We start from the raw sequence: 25030 nt of genomic DNA, 5'->3' as shown, positions 1-25030 counted from the left end.
CTTTGTGCATCAAGCACTCCTATGGGACACAAAGCTTGGGGACCTTATTATATTTCTTGTTGTCTTGTGAATGGTGTCTGACGACGACTCGCTGTGGATCGAACTCCCTTTTCCTTTTCTTTTTTTTTTCTCTTTTGGCGTTCAGTACCGGACATATTATTATCTCGTTTGTTTTAACCTGCCTGCTTCTAGCGAAGACATTGCGAGAGTAGGCAAGCATGCGAAAAAGTTCAAAATGAAGTCGCACGAGGCACGTAAGGTGGAACGCCTAATTGCATTTCTTCCATCGGCGGAACCAACAAAACCACGCTTCGTACTCTATCGATCTGCGTCGGTGTGTGTGTAACTATAGCAAACGTCGTTGAGAGACAATAGTGTCCGCAGCTCAGTCCCGTAGGGCCCCCTGGTTCTGTGTTCTCAGAAGGTTAGCGTGCGCGGTCGTGGCGCCACCAAACGACTGGGTAAACACTCGGCGAACGGGGCTCGAAGCCACGCGGCTCGGTTGCTTTGTCTTGGGGTGGCCTGCTTCGAAGACGTACACGCTGTATCTCTCAATAGTGACGTGCAGTACCGCGGAAGCTACTGACAACAGTGTTGCATCAAAGCACGTGTGCTCACGAAGGATGGGCATTCTTCCTGATACGTGTCAAGCGTTCTGGCTAATCTCTGTGTGTTACGACAGCGAGGGCTTTGAGCCAGTCGAGAAGCTCGCTTCATGGCTGACAGCGTTGTGACGGCAGGTCTCGATTAGAGAGCGTCGACCGCAGCTTCTACTTGGCTGCACCTAATTGCGGCGACAGTGCGCAGGATTGGCCCGTCGTTTGCTCGAACCCGCACGAGTGCCGACGCGTCGCTCTCGGGCGGCCAGGCGGCGCAAGCTAGACAAGAATTATGCGACTCGTCGTTGGACAGTTTGTCTTTGGATTGTACAACACGTCGTTTCGTCGCATAAGACAATAGTAAGACATATACTGAGGCTAAGCTAGAGCCTGAGCAAGGAGTGGGTAGCTGGTTAAAGTAGCTAGTGCCGTATCTACGTCTACCTCGTCAACTAACGAAATTGAAATGACAAGTGCAAGTTCTTGGTTTTCGTATAATACACATAAAATCGATGCTCTGTTTCTTTGGGGGTAAACGGGGATCAGTGTATCTCTTTCGTCTTGCTCAGCACGTTCCGCTCCAACTCTGTCTCTTCCGTAGTGTGTAGAAATAATTTCTTGCGCATTTCTTTCGCTTGGATGAACCTCACAATATTTTCCCGAATCTCATCGTCCTACGAACCAATCGCTATTGTCTCCAAGAAATACTGTTGGCTGAAGTGTATTCGGTCTTGCAGTAACATGGTTACGTAGGCAGCACAATTCCAGCGACTCTTGACAAGGCACAAACCCCTTCTCGATGTCAAGAAGTCTTCTCGGCGTACACGAATGCATGTTTTTGGTGTGAGTGTTATTATTCGTAATAACCCCAGCATGATGCCCGCGCTCACGTTACCACACCTCCCCCCCCCCCCGCGTTCACGTGTCACTGTTTCTGGGTGACATGTTTGCGCGGCGCAGAGATAGTCCTGACATCGCTTGTTTGATTGCATCTCGCCTAGACGGATGAATCCGGTTCCCTCATGCGACGTCTCTCATGATACCTCCATTGAAAGTTGAGTCGGCTATCTTGTGTCTCCCATTCGCTGATGAGAAAGTGCGCACTGCGTAGGCATACCTCGCAACCTAACCCCGTCTTCTCCTTTTGTTTCTTCACTGTTTGCCGCAGAGCACGGCGCTGCCTTACACTCGCTCGCCATACAATAGTGCTGAAGTAGTCTAGGGATGAGACAATGAGCAATCGCCACTCTCCTGATTATTCATCGCGACCCGAATGAAATAGAAAAGGATGCGAATATGAATTCGGGAGCAGCACTCGGGCTAATAAGACAATGAGCCGTCGGTGAATTTAGTCTATATCGAATGAGCACGCCCTATTTCAAAGATTCCGCTCGCACAAGCGTAGGGCAATATGAATTTTGGTGCGTAAAAAAGGAGGGATGGGATTTCGATACCAGAGAAGAGAGATCCGGGGAGAAACAAAAACTATGCGTACATAATTAATGAAGTGATCTTAATTAGTTCAGACGTCTTTGTCCCTGCGTGCTGTAGTAGACGTGCGTGACGCAGCGCCTTGAATTCCAGGGAGAAGGCAAAGTTTTAAATTAATGCAAAAATCAAGAGATCCACTGAAGCAGCAGTCGTACTGTAGCCTTAGATGACTAAAATATTGATATCTGCAATCCGGCGGCATTTCTTAAGAAGTGAATTTCTGTCTTAATACCTCCTTCACCAGCGGCTTAGTACGTTTTGTCATTATGTTGAGTTTGTCTCTCTAGCGTATCATCTTGTGGCAGTGCTAATGACTCAATTACACGTTAATGAAAAAGAAACTTAAGCAGGACTTACATGTACGGGAACTGCGCGACATACGCGTAGCGTTATATGGCGGTCGGCGTGGTTTTTCCGATGTTGATTCACCATGATTAAATAATTAAATACGTTGTACGCCTATATATATTTACGTGTACCCTCTTATCAACTATCCGTACGTCAATCTTGTTCTTCTCTTTCATTCTTACGTATACCTTGCATTGCGCCTGGGCTCTACTTCCTATTGTGGATGTTAGGTCCAAGTTAGGTTCAAAAAGTTGTTGGGCTTCACACGAAAGCTTTGCAGGTATTGCTGTAAAATTCAAAGTTCTACAGGCATTGCTGCGCATTAAAACATGATGATGATGATGATGATGATGATGATGATTATGATTATGATGATGATGATGATAAAGCCTTCTTCGGAGAAAGTGAATTGTCTTCTCCCACGCTAGACGGCCTCCCCAGCCTAGCAGGCCGTGGTCACAAGCCGTTGTCCGAACCCTGTTAACCAGAGCAAGATGTTCCTCAGGGCTCGAACGGGAAAGCCGGACCTTACACAGCGGCTCTGTTGTTATGAGCTCGGGGCATCTTGTCCACTCCAACACATTCTTACACCATATGGCGCAGGGTGTTGGAGACGTCACAGAACTTGTAATTTAAGGATGGTTGTTGCGTGAGCCAGATCCTATGGAGAGAGAAGGAATAAATATCGATTATTAAGGGTGACTGCAGGAGTGGGGGACGTTGGATGTCCGTTCCCTCCCCTCTGAGCTCTCGACCATGAGCCCCTGTTCCTTGGTGATGGCCTCAGCCATTCGGACATCTCGGAACTGAGTCTCGGCGTCCGATCTGAGCAGTACCGTCTGCCACTGCCCCGTTGTAGTTATAATTTTGTTTTCTTAAATGTGTTTGAGGAGAGGTTCGTGCCTATGTGTGTGGCTCCGGCTACTCTTCTTGCATAATAGCTAGCGTCGTGAAGTTGTCAATAACCATAAAACAGTACAAAATTTACACATGAATGAATATTCAAATTCCTAATCCGAGTATTACAATATAATTAACTGTCCAAGCGATGTTAACACGTCATAAATTTTTCTTGCTTTCTCTGTGGCGATGACTCTGTGCAATATTGTGCCATAGATGTAGGAATGGTTGAAAAATCATTGACCAGGGAGCCTCACTGGAGCGCAAGGTCCAAGGATATTTCATCCCTTCATGCCTTCACCTTCCCCTGACCTTCTGTCTTGTCTGGGTAAATGCAGGAATTCATTTGTAACCTTCTGAGAGCGACCATTCTGTCTATGCGGTTAAGGGATGAAGCGGAGCAAAATTCCAGTACTCACGTTTATAATACCTATTTGTTTCTTTCTTTCTTCTCCTTGCGCAGGCAACGGCAGCTGTGACCAGGTGATCATGAGCAACAGCTCCAAGAACGGCACCATCACGAGCCCCAACTACCCGAATCCGTACCCGCCCAACACGCGCTGCAACTACCACTTCCAGGGAGAAGGCAAAGAGCGCGTCCAGATCAAGTTCACCGACTTTGACCTTTACATGCCTCACGAGGGCATCAAGGAGTGAGTCAGCGTGTTTTTTACGCCTTCTTCGTCACCTCTCGCGCATAGTGGTATGCTTGTAGTTCGTGGCTTCTTACAACTTGGTGTCGTTCCTTCGTAGCTCTTGAACGCAGTCATTCAAGAAGCGTCCTTACGTCTACAAGACATCGCTGCATTTTCAATTAGGTAATGCGAACTGTGCTCCTTTCAGCTCGTTTTTTATCGGCCATAATCGCAGCTTTCGCGCAGTTTTTTTTTATTAACAGTAGCGTGTCAAATGCAGGAATATCACACTACGCCTGGTTTAAATGTCTCTCACTTCAACACTAAAAGAAGAATATTAGCGTGATCTAAAGCGCAGAAAGTTAGATATGTTAGGACGTAGTTATTATAGATGAAATGGCGCGAGAAAAAGATAAGAAAAAATAAAGATGACATCAGAGCTTCCTGAATGTACGCCAGTAACGGAAATGGTACACGTTTGCACTTGTGGTGTATGATCAGCGTACTTTTATGTCCTCGTTTCGTAGCGAACCTGTTAGGGCTACTATTAGTGCTTAAAACCGTTGTGGGAGGGTTATTATTATTGTTATTGCACTGTCGCATCTAATATAAGCTGTTGTGATGTTGTTTTTTTATCCTTTAACCGAACGTACAGTACCATATACCAAACTTCAAAAAGGCGCTCGCCCATTCCTGTTATCACTTTTATATCTCTCATCACGAGGAGAAAAATGTCCGTTTCACTGAAAACGGCGCAAGCTTTCAACTCCACACGCCCGCTTGTACATGAAAAATGCTCGCAAGAGCAATCGCCATCATTTACATGTCGTTCGGCAAGCATCGCTTCTTTCGCTCTGACATTACTTTATTACAAACACAAAAAAACATAAAAGGGAGCAACGCGCGCTCGGGACCTGTCCGCGAATGTCTACGTCACTCAGCAACAACACGACACGCTTCTCTCCTTCTTTGGTACGTACACGACGACACTATTTGTCACCGACATCCATTCCTCTTTCATTTAAATCACAAGACTCTTTTACCACGCGCTGCTGCAACAGAGGGGGAAAAAAAATCGAAGCGATGTAGGGGACACGAGACCCGTCAGGGTGCTTTTTCATCGTCTACGCGTTAAAAGAAAGGAGGCCTGCCGCGTAGTGACGGCCGGACTTTGCTGTCACTTGTTTTCTGTTTCCTAAGAAGACGCAATTATTCATCCTCCGGCGCACTCATATTAACAAACTTAGCCCCCTTCTTTTCTTATCTTTTGGTTGACGTCGTTTTCACGTGGCGCGTGTCTGGCGACTATCTTTTATCGCTCGCTCTTTCGATAACAAATTGAGGCCGGTTACTCTTGAAGGGCACTCCCTCGAGAGCTCAAAGTGGACGCCGGAAAAAGAAAGCACAAAGATGAAACGATGGCCAGATATATTACATCATTGAGCGACCCCACAGGCCCACCGAGTCGCGCGTCCCATATAATCGAGCTGAAAGCCCGCGGGCTTTAAAGGATCTTCCGGTATACTCGTTCCGAACGCGGGGCGTTCGGCGCGCAGTATGGTTCTTCGGAAGCGTTCCCTGATTTTTGTTCTTTTGTTTCGCATAACTCTATTTTTCTTTAACTGAAGACTTGCGCTGCGTGTTTCTTCTCTGTCGTGACCGATCTCAGCGACGCCGTGCTTTTCGGGAGAATAGGTTAAAGTCAAGCTTTCAGGAGATTGTTTCAAACGACATTGATGAAGCTGTTTCGTTGCAGAAGAGCGGCGTATATTGCTGATTATGGCGTTCCCTCCTTCGACTTGGACTGCGCGCTGGTGTTGGACACGTTTCGGTCTCCCCTGGAGAAATAACTTTATTTTTTCGCATTTGAAATAACATTTCTTCCACTAAGTGTATGTCCGCGTAACTGCGCCTGCGTAGTGAAAAGATGGGCATGCATTAAACAAAAATGCTTCAGCTTATTCTATGCACGTTACATTGCACCACCAATTTCAAAACTTCACGTAAAACTACGTACGCGATTCTTCCGCGCTACACTTCACTGCTTTAAAGCATGTGTCTTGTTCATATACTTCGTCTTGCAATTTTTTGCATTGCTATATTTATTAACTAAATTTCGCCTATCAAACGATACATAGTTATCATATTCCTTTCCCTTACACTGCGTCCATGAGTGACTTCCTCTGGCGGTAGTCTGACAGTTTCTTCTAACGTCGCTGTTTCTCTGTATAAATTACCTCTGGTAATAGACCCAGATTTCAAAGAAAACCTCGGTTTTTTTTAGTTTAAAAAAACGTGAGGGGGGGCGGTAGCAAAATGTAATAATCCGATTCATCGTTTGACCATTTTTCTTCTTGAATTAGCCTTTTTGCGACCGCTATCGCCGCGTCAGGCCGCTCATGGTAACACGTGATAAGGAAAGAATTGGAAGCGACCCTAATCATTCATTCACTTAGGTGTCTGATAGTGGCTCTCGAACCTTGGTGTTCATGTTCGTGTTGCGATCTCGGAGGCCACGTAGAAAGAAACGCGTGGTTCAAGTCTGCTTCGCCAGGTGTCGCAACAATTGTAGCTGCTCTCAAGAAAACCGCCTGCTCTTTCAGTGAACTCATTCAATTAATTTTCTTTCACTCATGATCTGGACAGTTAATCGGCCTTTATTTTAAGTAAACTTATGCTCCGATATCATATGTATCCAATATAACTCTCAGCCAGCTTAACTCTCAACCCATCGATTTCGCAGCAGTTTCATTTTTTAAATAAATTTTCTTAATATTCGGAAAACCGGAACTAAGCGACCGGAAGTGTTTAGAAGAGAAGTAAGAGTGTCACTCGTTGTTCTTGCCACTAATAAAAGAGGAAAAAGTGCGTGGGCGCGACCCACGGCGTCCTTTGGCTTATGCGCAATGTTGGATGAGCATCTCTGCCTTCTCTGTAAAGCGTGCACCTCCTCAATAAGTTTCGTTTAGCGGCAGAGTCAGCTTTACAAAGTCTAGATATGACGAAGAAAATAGCTCTGTTAACGACCTTTTTTAGAAAGTGTGCCTAATAAGGCTCTTAGTAAAAGCGCTTAGATGCAAAAGAAAGCGTACCCTCCCCTCCCTCCCCCCCTCCCCGACCACCGCGATGTTCTCAAAGAGGCAAAAATGTCGTACTGACGGTGCCCCAGTATAGCCTAACTGTAACTCTGCACTATCGTGTTCATGGTCTCATCTAAAACCGGTTACAAATCGGGGACCTCAATCTTATGTTAACATTACAAGACGCTGTCTTGCTGCCTTTCTTGGTCTATGCGGCCAGAATGCTACGCTGCATTACTCTGTAGGAGACTATCGCTTACAATCAGTGGCTGAACAGTCTGCTATAAATATGCGCCGGTACAATTTATAAGCATGTGGTGGCTGCGACAGCCGCGGTAGTCAGAATAAATTCGAGTCAGCCATGCACATTAATACCGCGCGAAGTCCTTCTGCGCGCACTGTGCGCTATCTTTCGGTTTAGTGTAGTCAAGCGGTAAATGCAGCAGGAGCCAAATCGAGTAACAGCGCGTGGGACAGGACGACAGAAAGCAGGGACATGCATCGTCCTTGCTTCTGTTACTTCGTCCTGTTCCACGAGCTGCTTTTATTTACCTTAAACGTGTACCAGCCTGTCACAGTCAATACGTATTTGGGTACAGCAGGTAATGAGGCATAGATTCTTTCATAGCGACTATCTTATATATATATATATATATATATATATATATATATATATATATATATATATATATATATATATATATATATATATATATATATATAGGAAAGCTATGATTTTTCAAGGGCTCGTTTATCTTTGTTAGACACAATATTAATGAGAACTAACAGACAATAACGCCAAGGAAAGTACAGGGGGTGTTATCTGTAGTATTTAGAATGTAAATGTGAAGAAAGTAAAGTGGACGAAAAGATGACTTGCCGCCGGCAGGGACCGAACCTGCGACCTTCGAATAACGCTTCCGATGCTCTACCACTGAGCTACGGCGGCGGTCATCCTCCCGTCCATTTTCTGGGGTATATATGTTGATTAAACCTAGGAGTGTGTATATATATATATATATGTGTGTGTGTGTGTGTGTGTGTGTGTGTGTGTGTGTGTGTGTGTGTGTGTGTGTGTGTGTGTGTGTGTGTGTGTGTGTGTGTGTGTGTTCAGTGCAGCTGGGCCTCAGGTGTCCATGCTGCCCGTGTTTTATTCGTGAAGTCGATATCTCGTTTTTTTACATCATTTTGTAGTAGATTTTTAGTCTATAATAAAAGTGTGAGAGAAATGTTTTAGTGAGTATTGTCTCTATTTCGAATACCCTGTTTCCTGTCATGGGCGCTCAGCGAGTTCAAAATCAATAGTAACGCATTTACTTTTAGGGGCGAAGCTCCTTAAGGCGGCACCCGTTCGTCCCTCGTAGTAGTGCGTAACCAGTCGTAACGCTAGTACCAGATCTTGACCTCCAAGGTGGTGCCGGTGGGAGATTTTTCCTGTGCGTTGTTGAACAATAAAAAATTCGCAGCGTGCGCGTTAACTAAAAGCCGAATTCTTCTGTCTCTCATTCCCCATTAGCAGCCATTGGCATGTTCCAGTAGGAAACGTTAGTAGAAGTAGAAGTGTAAGTGTTAGCTAAAAGCCGACTTCTTCTGTCTCTTATTCCCATTAGCAGCCATTGTTTACCTCCAAGGTAGTACCGGGTGAGATTTCTCCTGTGCGTGATTAAACAATAAAAATTTTGTTCAAAACGCCGTTGATTGATGAAATAAACCAACGAAAGACGCCAGATGTTTTCTAAAAGCAAAACGAAAGAACGCCAGATGTTTCTAAAGCAAAACGAAAAAAAAGACGCCAGCTGCTTAACGAAAGACGCCAGATGTTTTCTAAAGCAATGGTTTTCTAAACAATGAAAATTCACAGCGTACATGTAAAATTAAAGTGAGCTGCAAGTCGTCATAACTCATCGAACCTTTAGTATAAACGCGCCTCATCTCGCGTCGGTGATGATGTACTGGGCAGAACTCACGGAAGATTCACGGTTTACCGATGAACCTCCGCAGCTTTTAAGCTGAATCAGGTTTCAGCCTGATTCGATTCTCTGTCCACGGCCGCTCTCTGTCATTTGATCTTGAGATGAGACAGAGATATGTTCTTGTTCTCTTTTTTTCTTTTTTTAGGGGGGGGGGGGGCATAATAACACCGAAGGGGCGTTTCTTAGGGTTGTTTAATTTGATTTTATCAGCTCCTATATACCTTTGCATTTAGCACCTTCTGTTCGCAGTGTTTTAATGCTATGAAGATTTGGTTTTTATTTTTAACGTGTGTGTGCGTGCGTGCGTGCGTGCGTGGTGTGTGTGTGTGTGTGTGTGTGTGTGTGTGTGTGTGTGTGTGTGGTGTGTGTGTGTGTGTGTGTGTGTGTGTGTGTGTGTGTGTGTGTGTGTGTGTGTGTGTGTGTGTGTGTGTGTGTGTGTGTGTGTGTGTGTGTGTGTGTGTGTGTGTGTGTGTGTGTGTGTGTGTGTTAGATACACTACTACCTTCGTCGATGCTGACTACTACAGTACGTTTAATTCGGCGGACGTACAACTTGTGGTGCACTCTCGACAAGTTTTAATTCAAGTACACGTGGCACTTCACGCAATCATAAATATAATCGTAAAACTTAGACGTTCATCCAAAACTCTTGCACTGTTAGAACACTTGCGTTGCAGTAAACGTACCGTAACAAATATGTGTGTCACGTAGAGGTTGCGCACGTCTTCCAGCTCGTCCTGATAGCACGCTCGCGTTGCTTGCTTTTGGCCGACTCTGGCGCGGTTAAACCTTACGAGGGCCTAGAGGTCGCGAACCTTACCGACGCTATTACCCTTCACGGCCGGAAATACCATCTGCAGAAGGCGTCTCTTCCGGCGGAGGCCTTGAAGCGGCGACTGACCCAGGTTCCAGCCGCATCGATCCACCAGGTGAAACTGGGACACGGCGGCAGAGAGAAACCTCACTTTTCTTCAGCCGCACCGCTCGTTTTCTGCATTCGCAGCGACGACCAGTGTGCGGCGGCTCGCTGCGGTAATGCGTGCAAATCAAGGCCAGGCTGCGCAAGCGCCGCCTCTGCTCCGTGCGTTATATTCGAGCCGGCTGCGCTTTCAGACGCTCAGAAGAAACCCGACTCCGGGCGTTCAGAGTGCGAGCGTCTGGTCAAGCTTTCTGGGTTTTTTTTTGTTTTTTTTTACGCCTGAAAGAGGGATTCTGACCCTTTCTAACCCTCTCGTCTCCGCCGATTCTTGCGACCGAAAAAAAAAAAAAGAAGAGAGAAACGCTGACCTACTTTATTTATTTATTATTTATTTACAAATACTGCTGTCTCCGTTATTGAGACATAGCAGGAGTGGATACAGATGTTCAACACAATGAAGAAAAAAAATACAATTTAACAAAATACATGATTTCGCAACTCTTTTTCAAAATTGCTGAGCATCGAGTCTGCGCAGAGACCCATCAAGCTCATTCCATAGATCCACGGTCCGCGGAAAAAAGGAAAACTTAAAACAATCAAGACTAGCTCTAAACGGCATAATATTTAGGGAATTGAATCGTCGCGTACGGCGTGCAGAAGCTGCAACAAAAGAAATGGGTGCTAGTACACTTAAGCCGGTGTGAACTATCTTATGCAGGAGGATGATTCGATCGCAAGTGCGCCGATGTTCGAGAGGCTGCAGCGATAAAACATGCGCATGCGCACTAGGCGAGAACCGCCGGTCATAGCGACGCAAAAAAACCTTATTGTTTTTTTTTTGAACAGATTCTAGCATAGCTATGTCATGTTTGTGGTGAGGTGACCAAACAACCGACGCATATTCGAGTATAGGCCTGACCAAGGTCTTGTACGCTGTCAATTTGCATTCTTTTGTCGAGTTGCTTAACGTACGTCGGAGATACCAAAGTTTTCGAAGAACCTTGTTGCAGATTGTCTCGACATGCGTGTGCCATTTTAAATTTGTTGTCAAAGTTACACCAAGGTATTTAAACTCCGTGACACGAGCTAGACTGACACCATCATTATTATATATAAAATTAAGAGGCTGTTTCTTATTTGAAAAGGTCATGGCTACAGTCTTTTTGAAATTAATAGACATTTGCCAGGTTTCACTCCAGTTACAAAACAATGAAAAAACTCTGTTAAGCGCTTCCTGATCTTCAACATTTGAGATGGTGTTATAGATAACGCAGTCATCTGCATACATTCTAAGTTTAATTTGAGTGTCACCGATAATTTCTGCTACGTCATTTATATAGATAATAAACAAGAGCGGCCCAAGGACTGAACCTTGGGGCACCCCTGATGTGATTTGTACATAAGATGACTTCGCGCGGTTAAACGTAACAAATTGTGTGCGTGACCGCAAATAATCTGCTATCCAGTCAACTAGCTTATTGTCGCCAAAAAATGCGCGAAGTTTAACTAAAAGTTTAGCATGGCAAACCAAGTCAAAGGCCTTAGAATAATCAATAAATATGGCGTCAATCTGTCCTCGGTCATTAAGGGAAGAAGCAATGTCGTGCGTAATTCAAGCAACTGCGTGACAGTAGAATAGCCCGCACGAAAGCCGTGCTGGGATCGGGAAAGTATATTGTGTGCATTTAGGTATTCTACAATGTATTTATGAATGATATGCTCCAAAAGTTTAGAGCTGGTAGAAAGTAAAGATATTGGCCTATAATTTGGTATTATTTGCTTGTTTCCGGACTTAAATACAGGCACGACGTTTGCTAATTTCCACAGCTGGGGAACTGTTGCAGAGCTTATTGATTTTTTAAATATTACAGTAAGATAATTAGCACACCACTCTGAATACCTTTTCAGAAACATATTTGGAATACCATCTGGGCCAGAGCTTTTCGTAACATCAAGATTTAATATCAGATTATGTACTCCAGAGGAGCTTACTTCAAGACCAGGAAGAGCAGGCAGGTTGCTGCATACAGTAAATGAAGGATTGATGCCGTTATCAGTAGAAAAAACAGATTTAAAGTAATTATTAAAGGCATTTGCTATAGCTTCAGGATTTGAGCAGGATTGGTCATTAACAATAAATCAATACTTCTTGTCGTGTCTAGAATGTCTGGATCTTTAACCAACTTAGTCTTCTCGGGTCAACTTTCTTTATTTAATTTGTGGTTTCAGTTGCACGTTCGAAATAAAGTTCGTTGTCTGTCTGCTACACGTTCTGTATGCTCAATAGACAAACTGGACATATGCGATGAGCCCTGATTGATTGATTGATTGATTGATTGATTGATTGATTGATTGATTGATTGATTGATTGATTGATTGATTGATTGATTGATTGATTGATTGATTGATTGATTGATTGATTGATTGATTGATTGATTGATTGATTGATTAGCGACTTTGCAAAGCGATCTGTGTCTTCTGTAAATGCTGATTCAGTTTGTGATTGAAGCAAGAGGACCCGCCGTGTTACTTTGCAGGCTAACGTGTTACGCTGTTGAACTCAAGGACGCGGTTTCGAATCCCGGCAATGGCGGCCGTGTTTTCATGGGGGCGAAATGCAAGAACACACTTGTGCTGTGACTTAGATGCACTTTAAAGAACCCCAGGGAGTCAAAACTAATCCTGAGTTTTCTACTACGGCGTGCACCATAATCATATATCAGCTCTGGTACATAAAGCCTGAGAATTTCATTTTTTAAGGGTGTAGATTCAGCATTTCCGATCAAACTTATTTCTTTTAAAAAGTAAATAAACATAGAAGTGTGTTCTTCGCCTTTGATTAGCTGTAAAATCAGCGGACGCTGTTTGTACAGAGTTCGAGAAATAACGAACAGGAGCCAATCATGGCCATTGCTCTAAAATCCTATCCAGTCAACGTGCGCGAAATGGACAGTCCACTTGCGCACTGTTACAGAATACCGTGGCGTGTGTCGCGATAGCAAAACAGTAACATAAAGGACGAGGCACTACCTCATTGTAGGTATGGACAACGCTGCCCCCTCATGCCGACGCCCAGTGAATTACCACCTTGTTATAGAATATTGCGCGCGATGCTGTCTTGACCGAAAGAATATGAACGTATTCCTTCTCTTATGTTTCTTTCTTCATTTGTTTACTTTACGATCCCCACCACTGACCCTTACAGCTGATTAAGCCACTAAGCCATCCTCTTTATAACAGTGAAGTTCATATTCTCTCAGGCTCCTTAAAAGCCTTCTCAATAGGGTGCATCGGCCATATTAGGAGGCGGAAAGCTTTTTTTTATGATATACAGTTAGAACCTACGACCATTCGCAAAGCAGCAGAATGCCATGTCGCACTGACAACGCGTTGGAGGGGCTCAAATAAGAATGAAGGCGCATTCACTCTCCATAAATGTCGTTCGCTGCCTTTTGCCGACATGACATTCCAGTAAACTGAATCAAGCTGTAGTAGCGTTGTATTGTCGAGATGTAGGTGTCAGTATTCGTCATGCGAGCGCCCAAACGGTTTCTCTTCCAGGATTCTGGTTTATTGCAACGCGTTCCTGTTCTCCTAACTGTAATAAAAGATGCTCCCGCAGTCCCCACAAGTCGTCGCGTACGTTTGGCCACGAAATTTTACGAGCTCGTTGGTTTCTCAGTGAATGCGAACGTGTGCTTTTTTAAAGCACGATTTTTTAATTTCAGTTCGCAAAATTTGAGACTACGACGCACTAAAACGTAAAGCTTATGAGCCCAAGTTTTGCGAGAGTTTGGCTTTGTCGCGAATCAGTTTTACGTTCACGCTGTGATGTTTAACTGTACCATAAGTGGCTCACATCAGCCGCGAAATCCATTAGGCGTAGCTCAATTGCCCAATTGTCCGTGGTTTAAGCAAAACGCTGCCCCTTCGTGCTTTGCTGCGATGTTCAGCTTAGCGCAGCTTCTATCGCCTTAAAAAAAAAAGAGTAGTAACGTCCATTCATTATCGAGGCAAAACGCTGCATCGTTATGGACCATTATGTCTGCCGCCGCGGACGAATCATTTATAATTCACAACGACACGACGCGAAAATCGGTATGCAATTCGCTGGTATATGTTAGGAAACAAACGAGGCTGTTTCTTTCCCGAATAACGAGAAAAAAAATAATGAACGAAGGGCTAGCTGATACGAGTAACGTCACGTTCATCCCCCGGCCGATAATCTACGGGAAACGCCGCCGGCGCGCTATCACCCAATCATGTTGCGCCGTTGGCACGCATCCTATAGCGTCCGTGTGTGTTTTAAGTCATCCCCGAAAACAAGTCGTTTCGAAGCCCAGTCACGTTCGCCGCTGGCAATTTCCTTTGAATCGCGAATGCGGCGCCAAAAAACTCGCTCGACGACTCCCCTGTGAGCGCGTAAATTATGACTCGCGGGGAGAAGCGACTTTTTTCCCCTATGCAGCCAGCTTTCCTATTCACGTCTAGCTGAGCTCCCTAATCTCGCGCCCGAGACGTGCTTACAGGGTTTTAAGGACGACGTGTGGACGACGTACAGTGATTATCCTTTCATTACGAAAAGAAGCTCCTATCTTCGCAGCCTTCGGGATGGCTGTATCTTTAGAAACAACTTATTCGTGACGTATAGTTGGTACTCGTTATGAGACGCAATTACCCCTAATAAGACACACACAACGCGGAGCAGACATAATTCGTCAGCGTGCTAGCGGTTCTTTCCCACTTTGTGTGTGTTATTAGCGGAGTCTGTCATGTAGAAACAACTTTGCGAAAATGAGAACCCTGAACTAATTTGTATGTTTTTACACGGTTGGTACAGAAGTGGCACGCTGATGTGAGTTCACACTCATTCTCGCTAAAACCGTGTACGTCTTTGTACAAATCCCGCCATGGTATATATAGGTTCGTACGTAAGGTGTCGCGCTGCTAAGCTCGAGGGCGCGGGTTCGATTCCCAGCCACGGCGGCTGCATTTTGATGAGGGCAAAACGCAAAGAACACCCGTGTGCTTAGATTTAGGTGCACGTTAAAGAAAATCAGGTGGTCGGAATCCCCCGCTACGACATTCCTCCATCGTATATATCCTGATTTTGGCACGTAGAACCCCAGTAATTAATAATATTACTGGTATTTGCACAAATGTCGCCATAGGCTGAAGCCTTTCTTGATCATTTCGTGACCGGATTTGACAGTCGTGATGTAGAGACGAATTGGAGCATGTTTGTAGCAAAAATTAACGAGTTAACTCATAAATATGTGCCTGTTATCACCATTAGCACAGATTTGAATGCTCCATGGTATAATAGACACCTAAAGCGCTTATCGAACAAAAAAAAGCGTCTTTTTAGGTCTGCAAAGAATTCGCCTACGAATGATCGCTGGACAGATTATACGACAGCAGCTAACCAATATGTAAACGCAGTGAAGGAAGCTAAAAATTATTTTTTAAGCAACACTCTACCATCTGTGCTCGCGAGCGAACCAAAGAAATTCTGGCGCATGATAAAGCCAAGCAAAGATCACTGCATCACCCTAACTGATAATTCAGGCAACGCGATCTCTGACAATGCATGCTGTCAAGTTCTTAACGAGGTATTTTCAAACAATTTTTCTTCCAACACAAACACATCAGTGCCGCCTCCCGTACTTACAGCTACACATCCATGTTTCCGGTAGAAATAAACTTCGACGGTGTCACTAAACTTATCAGGTCATTGAAATCATTTTCCGCGCCAGGATCCGATCAAATCGAAACAAAGTTTCTAAAGAGCACTATGACCTATTCATCTGTCCTGTTAACTATGATCTTCAAACAGACTCTTGACACTGGTTCTCTTCCATCAAGCTGGAAAATTGGGAAAGTGATTCCACTCTACAAGTCGGGTAACAGGAACTCTCCTCTCAACTACAGGCCCATCTCCCTTACTAGCATACCATGCAAAATTCTCGAACATATCCTGTTTCGCACATTATAAACTTCCTCGAATCTAATTCATTTTTTTCATCATCACAACACGGCTTTCGTAAAACGTATTCCTGCGAAACACGATTAACGTCTTTTATGCACAAGCTACATATTATTTTGGACAACTCTACATTGCGATTGCATTTTCCTCGATTTTTCAAAAGCTTTCGACAAGGTCTGCCATCAGCTACTTCTTTATAAGCTCAGTCTACTTAACATTGATCCCAAACTTCTCACCTGGATTGAATGTTTTCTACACAACCGCTCTCAATTCGTGTCAGCAAACAACATGAACTCAGGACTTAGCGCTGTAAAATCTGGTGTTCCGCAAGGTTCTGTACTTGGCCCCCTTCTTTTTTTTAATATACATAAATGACCTACCTTCTTATGTTCCTCCGATATTCATCTTTTTGCAGATGATTGTGTGATCTTTAGGAAAATAGCTAGTGATGACGACGTATTCCTTCTTCAATCTGACCTCAATGCAGTCTGTTCATGGTGCAAGGTATGGCAAATGGAATTAAATATAGCTAAATGCAAATTTATGCGAGTAACTCGATCGAAAACCATTCTACCTGTTTATAAACTCAATAGCGTACCATTGGAATCTGTTTCATCGTACAAATACCTTGGTGTTCATATAGCGTTTAATCTAACCTGGAATGATCACATCACATACATTATAAATAAAGCAAATAGTATGCTCGGGTACATTCGTCGAAATTTTTCAAGATCCCCTTCTTCCTTAAAGCTTCTCTTATACAAATCACTAATTAGATCTAAACTTGAATATGCCGCATCAGTATGGGACCCCTCACAGGAAAATCTGTCGCACGCACTCGAAATGATTCAAAACAATTCCATTCGTTTTATTTGTTCTCAGTATAGCCGCAACGCCAGCATAACAGCAATGAGGAGTAATCTTAGTTTACCCTCCCTCGCCTCTCGTCGTAAAATGCATCGTTTAGTTCTTTTTCATAAGCTCTACTACCATCCACACTTGCATAGTGAACTAATTACTCCTCCACAGTATGTCTCCAATAGACTAGACCATACACATAAAGTCGGAATTCCATCATGTAGAACTCACGCATTTCTCAATTCATTCATACCGCGTACATCAAAAGAGTGGAATTGCCTTCCCGCGCTAACGGTTGAAATAAAGACAGTGAATTGTTCATGCGTGCTTTGCCTGTGACTACATAACTGCTATGTAACTGCTATGTCTGATTTTACACTGTGTACGGCGTTATTTTACAATTCACTGTTTTCTTGTAATACTTGGTCTTCAAATGTTATTGTAAAACATTATTAGTTTACCTATTGTATTGTTTGTATTAATAATGTATCTATGTTTTGCAATGCCATATTAATTATTATTGTATAAATAGGAATGATCTTCGTTTTGTACATATAACCACTCCCCTCTGTAATGTCCTCGGACCCTGAGGGTAAATAAATAAATAAATAAATAAATAAATAAATAAATAAATAAATAAATAAATAAATAAATAAATAAACAGGTAGAGAGGGGTGAAAGGAAGGGAAGGTATGCTAGCGCAACTTAAACCTGCTACAACCAAGGGGAGGGAGTTAAGGTGAACCAGAGGCAGGGAACAAAACTGTTCAATTTACGCGCATGCATTCACGATGCCCAGATCTTCAATACAGCCATTCATTCGATTCCGTCGCCTTGAGGCGCCGTAGAACAATCTTTTTCTTGTGTCTGTTTCTTCCTATCTTACCTCTCTCTGTCAATTTATTTCTCTGTCTATCTTTTTTCGGTTCTTCCCTTTCTTTCTCTATATTTTTCTCTTTCTTTCTTTTTTTGTCTTTCTCCCTCTCTCTCTCTCTCTCTGCACTCGTTCTCTCTCCCATCGGAGTTATTGCATCCCACGCCGGACTAAACGGCCCAGTTGTTATGGGGGCGAAACAGAAGAGGAAGAAGAGGACGAAGAGAGCCTGTTCATGATGATGGTAATTTTCTATCTACGACACACGGCGAACCTCAAGCATAACAGCTCTGTTGTAAAAACGTACGAACCATTGGTAAGAGATGACCGGTGCTAATAATGCGCGAGCAAATGCGGTGGTTGAATTCGATCGCAAAAATCCATCGCTCCCCTTCACCGAACGTGTGGAAGAGGCACAGGAAGATATTTTCTTGTAAAATGGGGGTCCCTGCAAGACTCCCGAGAAAGCTTGTTAAGTAGAACTGATGGCAGCATCGCGACACGCTATTTCGAGTTCTGCTGAACGTGAGACTACCTGTAATCATCGGTGGGAAAATGTAATGCGTTATTTACGTTCGTACAATATTGCGAGTACTTAGATACGCAATTTCGTTATACGACCATTTCAGGTTGTACAGTTGTTTTAAACAAGTGCGGTTCATTAAAGAACAGCCCGCTTTATGCGTACGTCAATCTGAGTACATCCGTATCGTAGTAACGAGGCTTATGTTAGCGCGACATTCCGTTTTCTTTTTAAAGGGGCCCTGCAACACTTTTTCAGCATGGTCAGAAAACGCTGTCGATCGCTAGTCGAAGCTTCTGAGAACACGCGAGCCAAACATTATAGCGCAGCACGCGGCCTGGAATTTACAACTAATTTTCAAAATCAGCTAGAAATCGAACTGGTATAGCGCATTACGGGGAAGTAGAAACGGCCGAGCAGACCGACACAAGAGGACAGAGCGCTACACGACAGAGCGCTCTGTCCTTTTGTGTCGGTCTGCTCGGCCGTTTCTTCTTCCCCGTAATGCGCTATACCAGTTCAAGTACCACGAACCAACTCGCCCAATCTTCAACACTTGCAGCTAGAAATCATTCCCCCTTCTTTCTACAAATGATATTTACCCAAATGACCGCGCCATATATCCAATTTCGCGGCCATTGGCTGATTTGAGCATCATGAGCTGCATAGTTACCGAGGCCGCCACACGACGTCGCCACGTGCACGCGCGCGCGATTACATTGAAAGTAAACCGCGCGTTCGAAGGAAAAAAAAAGGAAAACGTGCTCAAGGTCATGACGCGCGCGTAACGTAACTTATTTCCCCCGTGCCGCCCCTCCCTGCTTAGCTTCGAGCGCACTCGTCGGGACGTCAGAAGAGCGAAAGGACTTACAGCGTACGACAAATCTCCGTAACTCCGCTCGTACTTGACGGATTCCAGAAATTTTCGCGGCGTTCTATTCGTGAGGCAACAAACTCCTTTAATGAAGCCATTCAATGGTTACATTGAAAAGGGCTGCAGGATCTCTTAAAGCCGAAAGCCTTAGATGCCTCATCAAACGTGGAAACTGACCGTCGGCGTCAACACGAGTGATGCAAAAAACATGATCACGGGATGACGTCACCATATGGTGTCATCATGATGTCACAAGTTGACAAAATCTGTGTTGTCATTATGACGACACATGATGATGTCATCACATGACATCGTCGTTTCGTCAACGGTGGGCGGATCACGGAGGCAATTCAATGCCAGGTTAGTTGCAGAAAGCTTGCAGTGCCTCTGGTAGTGGAGGCAATGCAAAAGCACGTTAGATGCAGAAAGCTTTCGGATGGCGGCTGGGGAAGATTAACACATAGACTAAAAAGAAAATAATGGCGGCTTTCGTCTTCTAGTCGTCGTAGGCGAACGCATAAGGAACCCCTTTTAGTTTTTGCTACTTTCAGCGCTAACTTAAAGCTGTAAAATTTCCTACATAGATCGTGGAAAAGCACGCTCCCTACTATCCCTGTATACTTCGTGGTCTTTTCATCGCCACCAGCACCTCATCCCGTGTCGTGGGCGGTCGTCGTTCCCTTTGTGTTGCGGCCTCTCCTGTAGTTTCTATATTTAGCGCTGACCCCGTAAACCTTAACGTTGCCGCTAGCTGGAAAGCTTCCGGTCGTTGTCCTCCAGGTCGCGGAATGCAGCGCTTGTTCGCGAAATTACGCTAACGTTGAACAAGTTTGGGGGTGAACCGAGAAAACGCCAGGGCACCAATAAGCGTTTATTCTGGTCCCCGCGTGCCACTGCAACGCCTAGAGACACGTGCGGTGTAACGAGCACCTCACCGGCAAAAAGCTCCCGCATACCTTTGTACCAGCACACAACGCTGCGTTTATGTAATTATTGCGACGCCCGTAAAAGCGTTCTCCTCTTACAAGGTTGGGTCACTAAGATTGCATGCGCCGATAGAGGCTTTCGTCTAGAGTTTGCCGAGCCACCTCATCTGCTTCTACCGTGCTTTCAGCCACGATGGGTCTGCGTTACACCGCTGCATTGTCATTCCTCACTATAAAGGCACGCCGCGCCAGCGTACTCCGCAACTTTGTAGCGCGCAGCACAGTTAGTGCTACAATGTGCTCGCCTGTGCAAAAGTACTCGCACTTCGCGCCGGTGCAGCGTGCCCTGCAGCCTTTTCATTTGTCTCATTCGTCGCCCAAGGGTGACCGACACCGGTTTCTAAACGCCCTCAAGCTGCGTTTAGTGACGTTTAGGCTTAATTATCTCCCGGCTATCGCGAGGGAAATAAATTTGCGATTGCACTAGTCGCAGCACGAAACGTTCCGAAGGTGCCTATGCGCCCACCCCATTTTTAACATGGTTGCTACAGCAGCGGTAGTTTTCAAAATTTTTTAAACAACTAAGTTTCATGTACTTAAACTGAGACGGCATCACGATGTTGCCTAATTGGTTCTAATTCATAAAGCTTCTTGTTCGTAAGTGCGTGTTCTTCTTTTCAGGCCCGTAGCCAGGCCGCCGAAATTTTGTTGGAGCGGGGTGTTTTACCTTAAATATATAATGAAAATATGTGTTTTTTCTCAAATGCTCAATGTTTTCGGTATAGGTGCCCCCCCCTCACCCCGCCCCCCTCCTTCCCCCCAAAAAAGGTTCCTGGCTACGGGCCTGCTTCTTGCCATTAGTTGACCACGTTCTATGTTAAGTCTCGCAACAGGATTGGGTGGTATTCATTCTTAGGAATAATTCAAGTGCAAAAAAATGAGCAGCGCTCTGCTCTGAATAACAAAAGTACCACCGCTGCTGCCAAGATAGAAGGCGCCATTTTCTTGTCTTTTATTTTTTACCTGATAGAGGCGTTTCTTCAGCCAATCTGCATTTTCGTGAACAAGAGCACAGCTAAAGCTACCACCATCACGTTGTTTGAATCAGTTTGAAAAGTTCCTCGAACGCTCCCTAAATATCAGCCTTGCGCTTAGAATACAATCACGCAAGAAGAGTTCATCGCAATTGCCTTAAACCTCTGCTGCAAAGCTCGTACGTGCTCGTAAAGGTGTCTATACCGGAGCAGTCATCGCTTCCGCGCCAGCGGGAAAGGTGTCGCGACCACCGCGCGCCGTCACTGTCACATCGTCGACTTTTCTCTAAGCTGCTTACAGGAACACTGACACGTCGCTTCATTTCGGTGTCTTGGTTGCGACGCACTAGTTCTATCACGCGCTGCACAGATTTGATGGGAAAAAAGCGAAGAAACCAAGCCGTAAAATGTTTACGCGGATGGAGGTCACGGCACGTGCCGGGTCGCACCGCCTGGTAACGGCAGCCAGTCGCGCTTCTTTTTATTTTTATTAGTTTTCCTTCGCTTGCTACGTCTATCCGTTTCTCGACAGCTCGGCTGTCGAGAAAACCGTACGTACAGGTGGGGCTAGAGCGCCTTGCTTTCCTCATCACCGTGGGTCGCCTTTCCGAGTATTGAGAACGTGTTTGTTAAAAAAGAAAAAACAGCGCGTCCTCGCGAGGTGCTTATCTGTTGGAGCCATATGCGCTTGTCATGGCGTTTACGAGTTTTTCTGCGGGAAAAACTGCGAACGTGTTTCCGTGTTTGCTATGTCGCGTGGGCGCTAACGATGTTGTCGACCGCCGCTTAACCCTACGAAGCGCTTATATAGATAGCTTCGTCAAAGATGTTTGCCGAGATTTGGCCTCGTTGTCTCCATACACTTTGGTGCTTTGGGCGGAATGCGAAGCACGGCGGGCTTTCTTCGCTGTTACACACAGTCGGGTGCCCGCGTGTGGAGCGAACGGAAGTACTGTAAAGTGGTGTCTCAGAAAGGACCGTAAAAATGTGCTATGTGCGATTATTGTTACGGCTGAACCTAGCAACTTAAGGCGACGCCTTTAATTCGAAACTACGCAACAACTGCTTTCATCATTAGCTGACGAGAATGTTTCATAATTGTTGCTTGGGAACATTGAAGGGGGAGGAGGATATGTGTGTGCACGTGGTCCATAAGATGTTTGGCTGGTACTTAGTTAGTTAGTTAGTTAGTTAGTTAGTTAGTTAGTTAGATAGTTAGTTAGTTAGTTAGTTAGTTAGTTAGTTAGTTAGTTAGTTAGTTAGTTAGTAGTTAGTTAGTTAGTTAGTTAGTTAGTTAGTCAGTTAGTCAGTTAGTTGGTTAGTTAGTAGTTAGTTAGTTAGTTAGTTAGTTAGTAGTTAGTAGTTAGTTAGTTAGTTTAGTTAGTTAGTTAGTTAGTAGTTAGTTAGTTAGTTAGTTAGTTAGTTAGTAGTTAGTTAGTAGTAGTTAGTTAGTTAGTTAGTTAGTTAGTTAGTTAGTTAGTTAGTTAGTTAGTTAGTTAGTTAGTTAGTTAGTTAGTTAGTTAGCGTTTCAGTGTACATTGGAAATAGTACAATAGGACGTTTATTACAGCACCCATCAGCTTTCATATCTCACTAGTACAATAGGACGTTTATTACAGCACCCATCAGCTTTCATATCTCACTGGAAAAACTAACTGCGATCCCCTGTTTCGCTGTGGAATGAGATGGGCAACATCTCCTAGTCGGCGATGCAGTCTGATCAATTAATATTTTGCGATAACAACTGCGAATGCGATCGAGAATTGGTGTTTAATTGGAGTTCATGATATTGTGCCGCGCTCTGTTTACAAAGTTTTGCTCATTGTTCATTAATCTTCGCTGGAACTCATTAACGAAGGTTCATCATGCTTCCTCGTAAACACAACTCTTATGCCGTTTCGGCGCACTGCCATCCTCATGCAATCCCATTCGTGTTCCGGAGTCCTATAAGCAAGCGTGGATTTTCTCGGAACCTTGAATCGTTACTTGTCGTAGGGGCAAACTACGCCTATAAACTCGTGCTGCCTTCTGAGTATAATCGTTATTTTCCCTGTGCGCTCTATTGGGAGCCGTAACGATCGAACAGAACACTTTTTCCTCCGGCAGACTTGTTCACCCGAGTAAAAAAAAAAAAAGAAATCGGCTTATCTTTACGCGAGTACGTTCGCTGCTACGTCGCTTATATGCGGAACGTACAAGCCATCCGAAGGTATCCGAAGTGTGCCTCGTATGGACTACGTTTTTTTTTCTATTCGTTCCGCTTGCTCGAAGTTATACTCCGAGCTTGCGACACGCATTCGCTGCAAGAGCGTGAACGTATTGGCAGCCTGGGTGGAAAAGGGGAGCAAGACAGAGGAGCGCCAATCGTGGGAACATGGCACGATGCGTGCAGACCTTACTTCCGAGCGCCGGGGCTTCTAGGAAGTAAACACCGATGCGGCGAGGAGAACGTTCCTAAAAACGATCGAGTCTTTTTTTTTTCTGCGCTGCTCTATCTTGCGAGGAACAGTGCTACGTGCGGGTGGAGAGATGTAGAACTACGAGAAAGCAGAAGGAAGAGACATAGATAAAAGAGAGAAGGAAACGGTGGCTGCAGCCAATTTGCATGAGGCAGCCAAACGCGCACCGAGCCACAGAGCTCTGTCGGTCCGTCTGCCGCTTTTGGGAACAAGCTGCCGCATATACAGACTCCCGCACACACAGAATCCGCAGAGAAGCGGCACCGTTTCGCTATGCGGCGTTTCAAAGCACGCTGATGGCTGAGCGATTGGGCCGCCCTCCCCCCAGTCTTCTCGGAACACCAACAAAACTCGGCCCCGCGCTCACGTGCGGTCCGCACTAACACACGTATTGAAGCCACGCACGCAACGCTTATCCCAAACGGCAAGCATTCGTCCTGCGGGGGAGGTGGGGAGAAAGAAATCCGGAGCCCCGCGGTTCCGGTTGGCTGCGGTGTGCGCCCGCCGGTGTGCGCGCGCGTCCGTGTGTGCACCGTTTACTCTCCATCTCGCGTGGCCCGTGGCAGCTGCAGCAGCCCGGGGGCTGCGACGACCAGTTGCGACGCTTTGGAAAGCGATGGCCAAATCGATACGGATGGTAGCGGTGGGGCGGGCCCGTTTGAGATTCCTCGGATTTCTAAAGCCGCCGCCGCCGCACTTGGAGTCCGCGGGCCGAAGTGTCGCAAAGCGCTGCACACGCGTAACTTATACGTTAGAACGGAAGACCGCGCCCGGCCCCCCGATTGCTTTTTTTTTTTTTTTGCACTGCCATGGCGTCGTATCGCAGTCAGTTGTGTGCACCGGCTTGCGTTAATAGGTGACGTGTCAAAGGACACGCGCCCCGTCATTGCGTAAACTGCCTCGACGTCACCGTTTAGCGAAAAAAAATCCACAGCGCACAAATGGAGGAACGCGATGATAATGGACAATGCGTTGGCGTCCGCTCAAACATCGGCATACATTAGTATTCTGTATCTCTATTTCATTCTCTCTCTAGTTCTTGAGTCAATTCACGCCATCGCGCGTTAGCATAAAATTCAGCCCAGTTGAGTGCCGAGACAGCTTTTGAGTAGTCACCCTCGTAAATGAGTTACGTTTACGGGACATTCCACGCAAGGAAACTAATCAGTCCAGCCGTCTCCCAATCTCCTTATTTGTAGCGCGAAGCTAGCGCAAGACGACAGGAACGAAGAATGCTCTCATTAGCCGAATAACTCTCTGCGACGACGTACCCGACGTCCGGTTGCGCTGGCGCTGCTATACAGCGGCGCACTTCGGTGCAGCCGCCGCACAGAATTAACTAGACCCTCGCTCGCGACAGACACTTTCTTTCCTGTTCTTAGAAAACCCGTTCCCTGCCATGCAGTCGTGCGCACTCAACGCTGCCACATTTCGGCCGAGACAAAAGGGGGTGACGGTAAAGGGAAAGGAGGAAGAGGCATGTGGACGGCGTGTGTAGACGAAACGAATCTGCATGCAAACACGCTTTTTCCAGCTAAAGTGGCGACAATGG

The 25030-nt window shown here is 45.3% G+C and overlaps 1 protein-coding gene across 1 annotated transcript in view; it reads left to right on the top strand.

Moving 5' to 3' along the window:
* LOC119396698 (suppressor of lurcher protein 1-like) overlaps nucleotides 1-25030 on the top strand; it is a 259810-nt gene that overhangs the window by 184547 nt on the left and 50233 nt on the right. Inside the window, 1 exon segment of the mRNA XM_037664005.2 lies at nucleotides 3802-3991. Within this exon segment, the coding sequence (XP_037519933.1) occupies nucleotides 3802-3991 (190 nt within the window).

This window comes from Rhipicephalus sanguineus, chromosome 6 (assembly GCF_013339695.2).
Source record: "Rhipicephalus sanguineus isolate Rsan-2018 chromosome 6, BIME_Rsan_1.4, whole genome shotgun sequence".
Classification (NCBI taxonomy): domain Eukaryota; kingdom Metazoa; phylum Arthropoda; class Arachnida; order Ixodida; family Ixodidae; genus Rhipicephalus; species Rhipicephalus sanguineus.
Note: the sequence above shows the minus strand (reverse complement) of the source record. Positions and strands in the feature narration are given on the sequence as shown.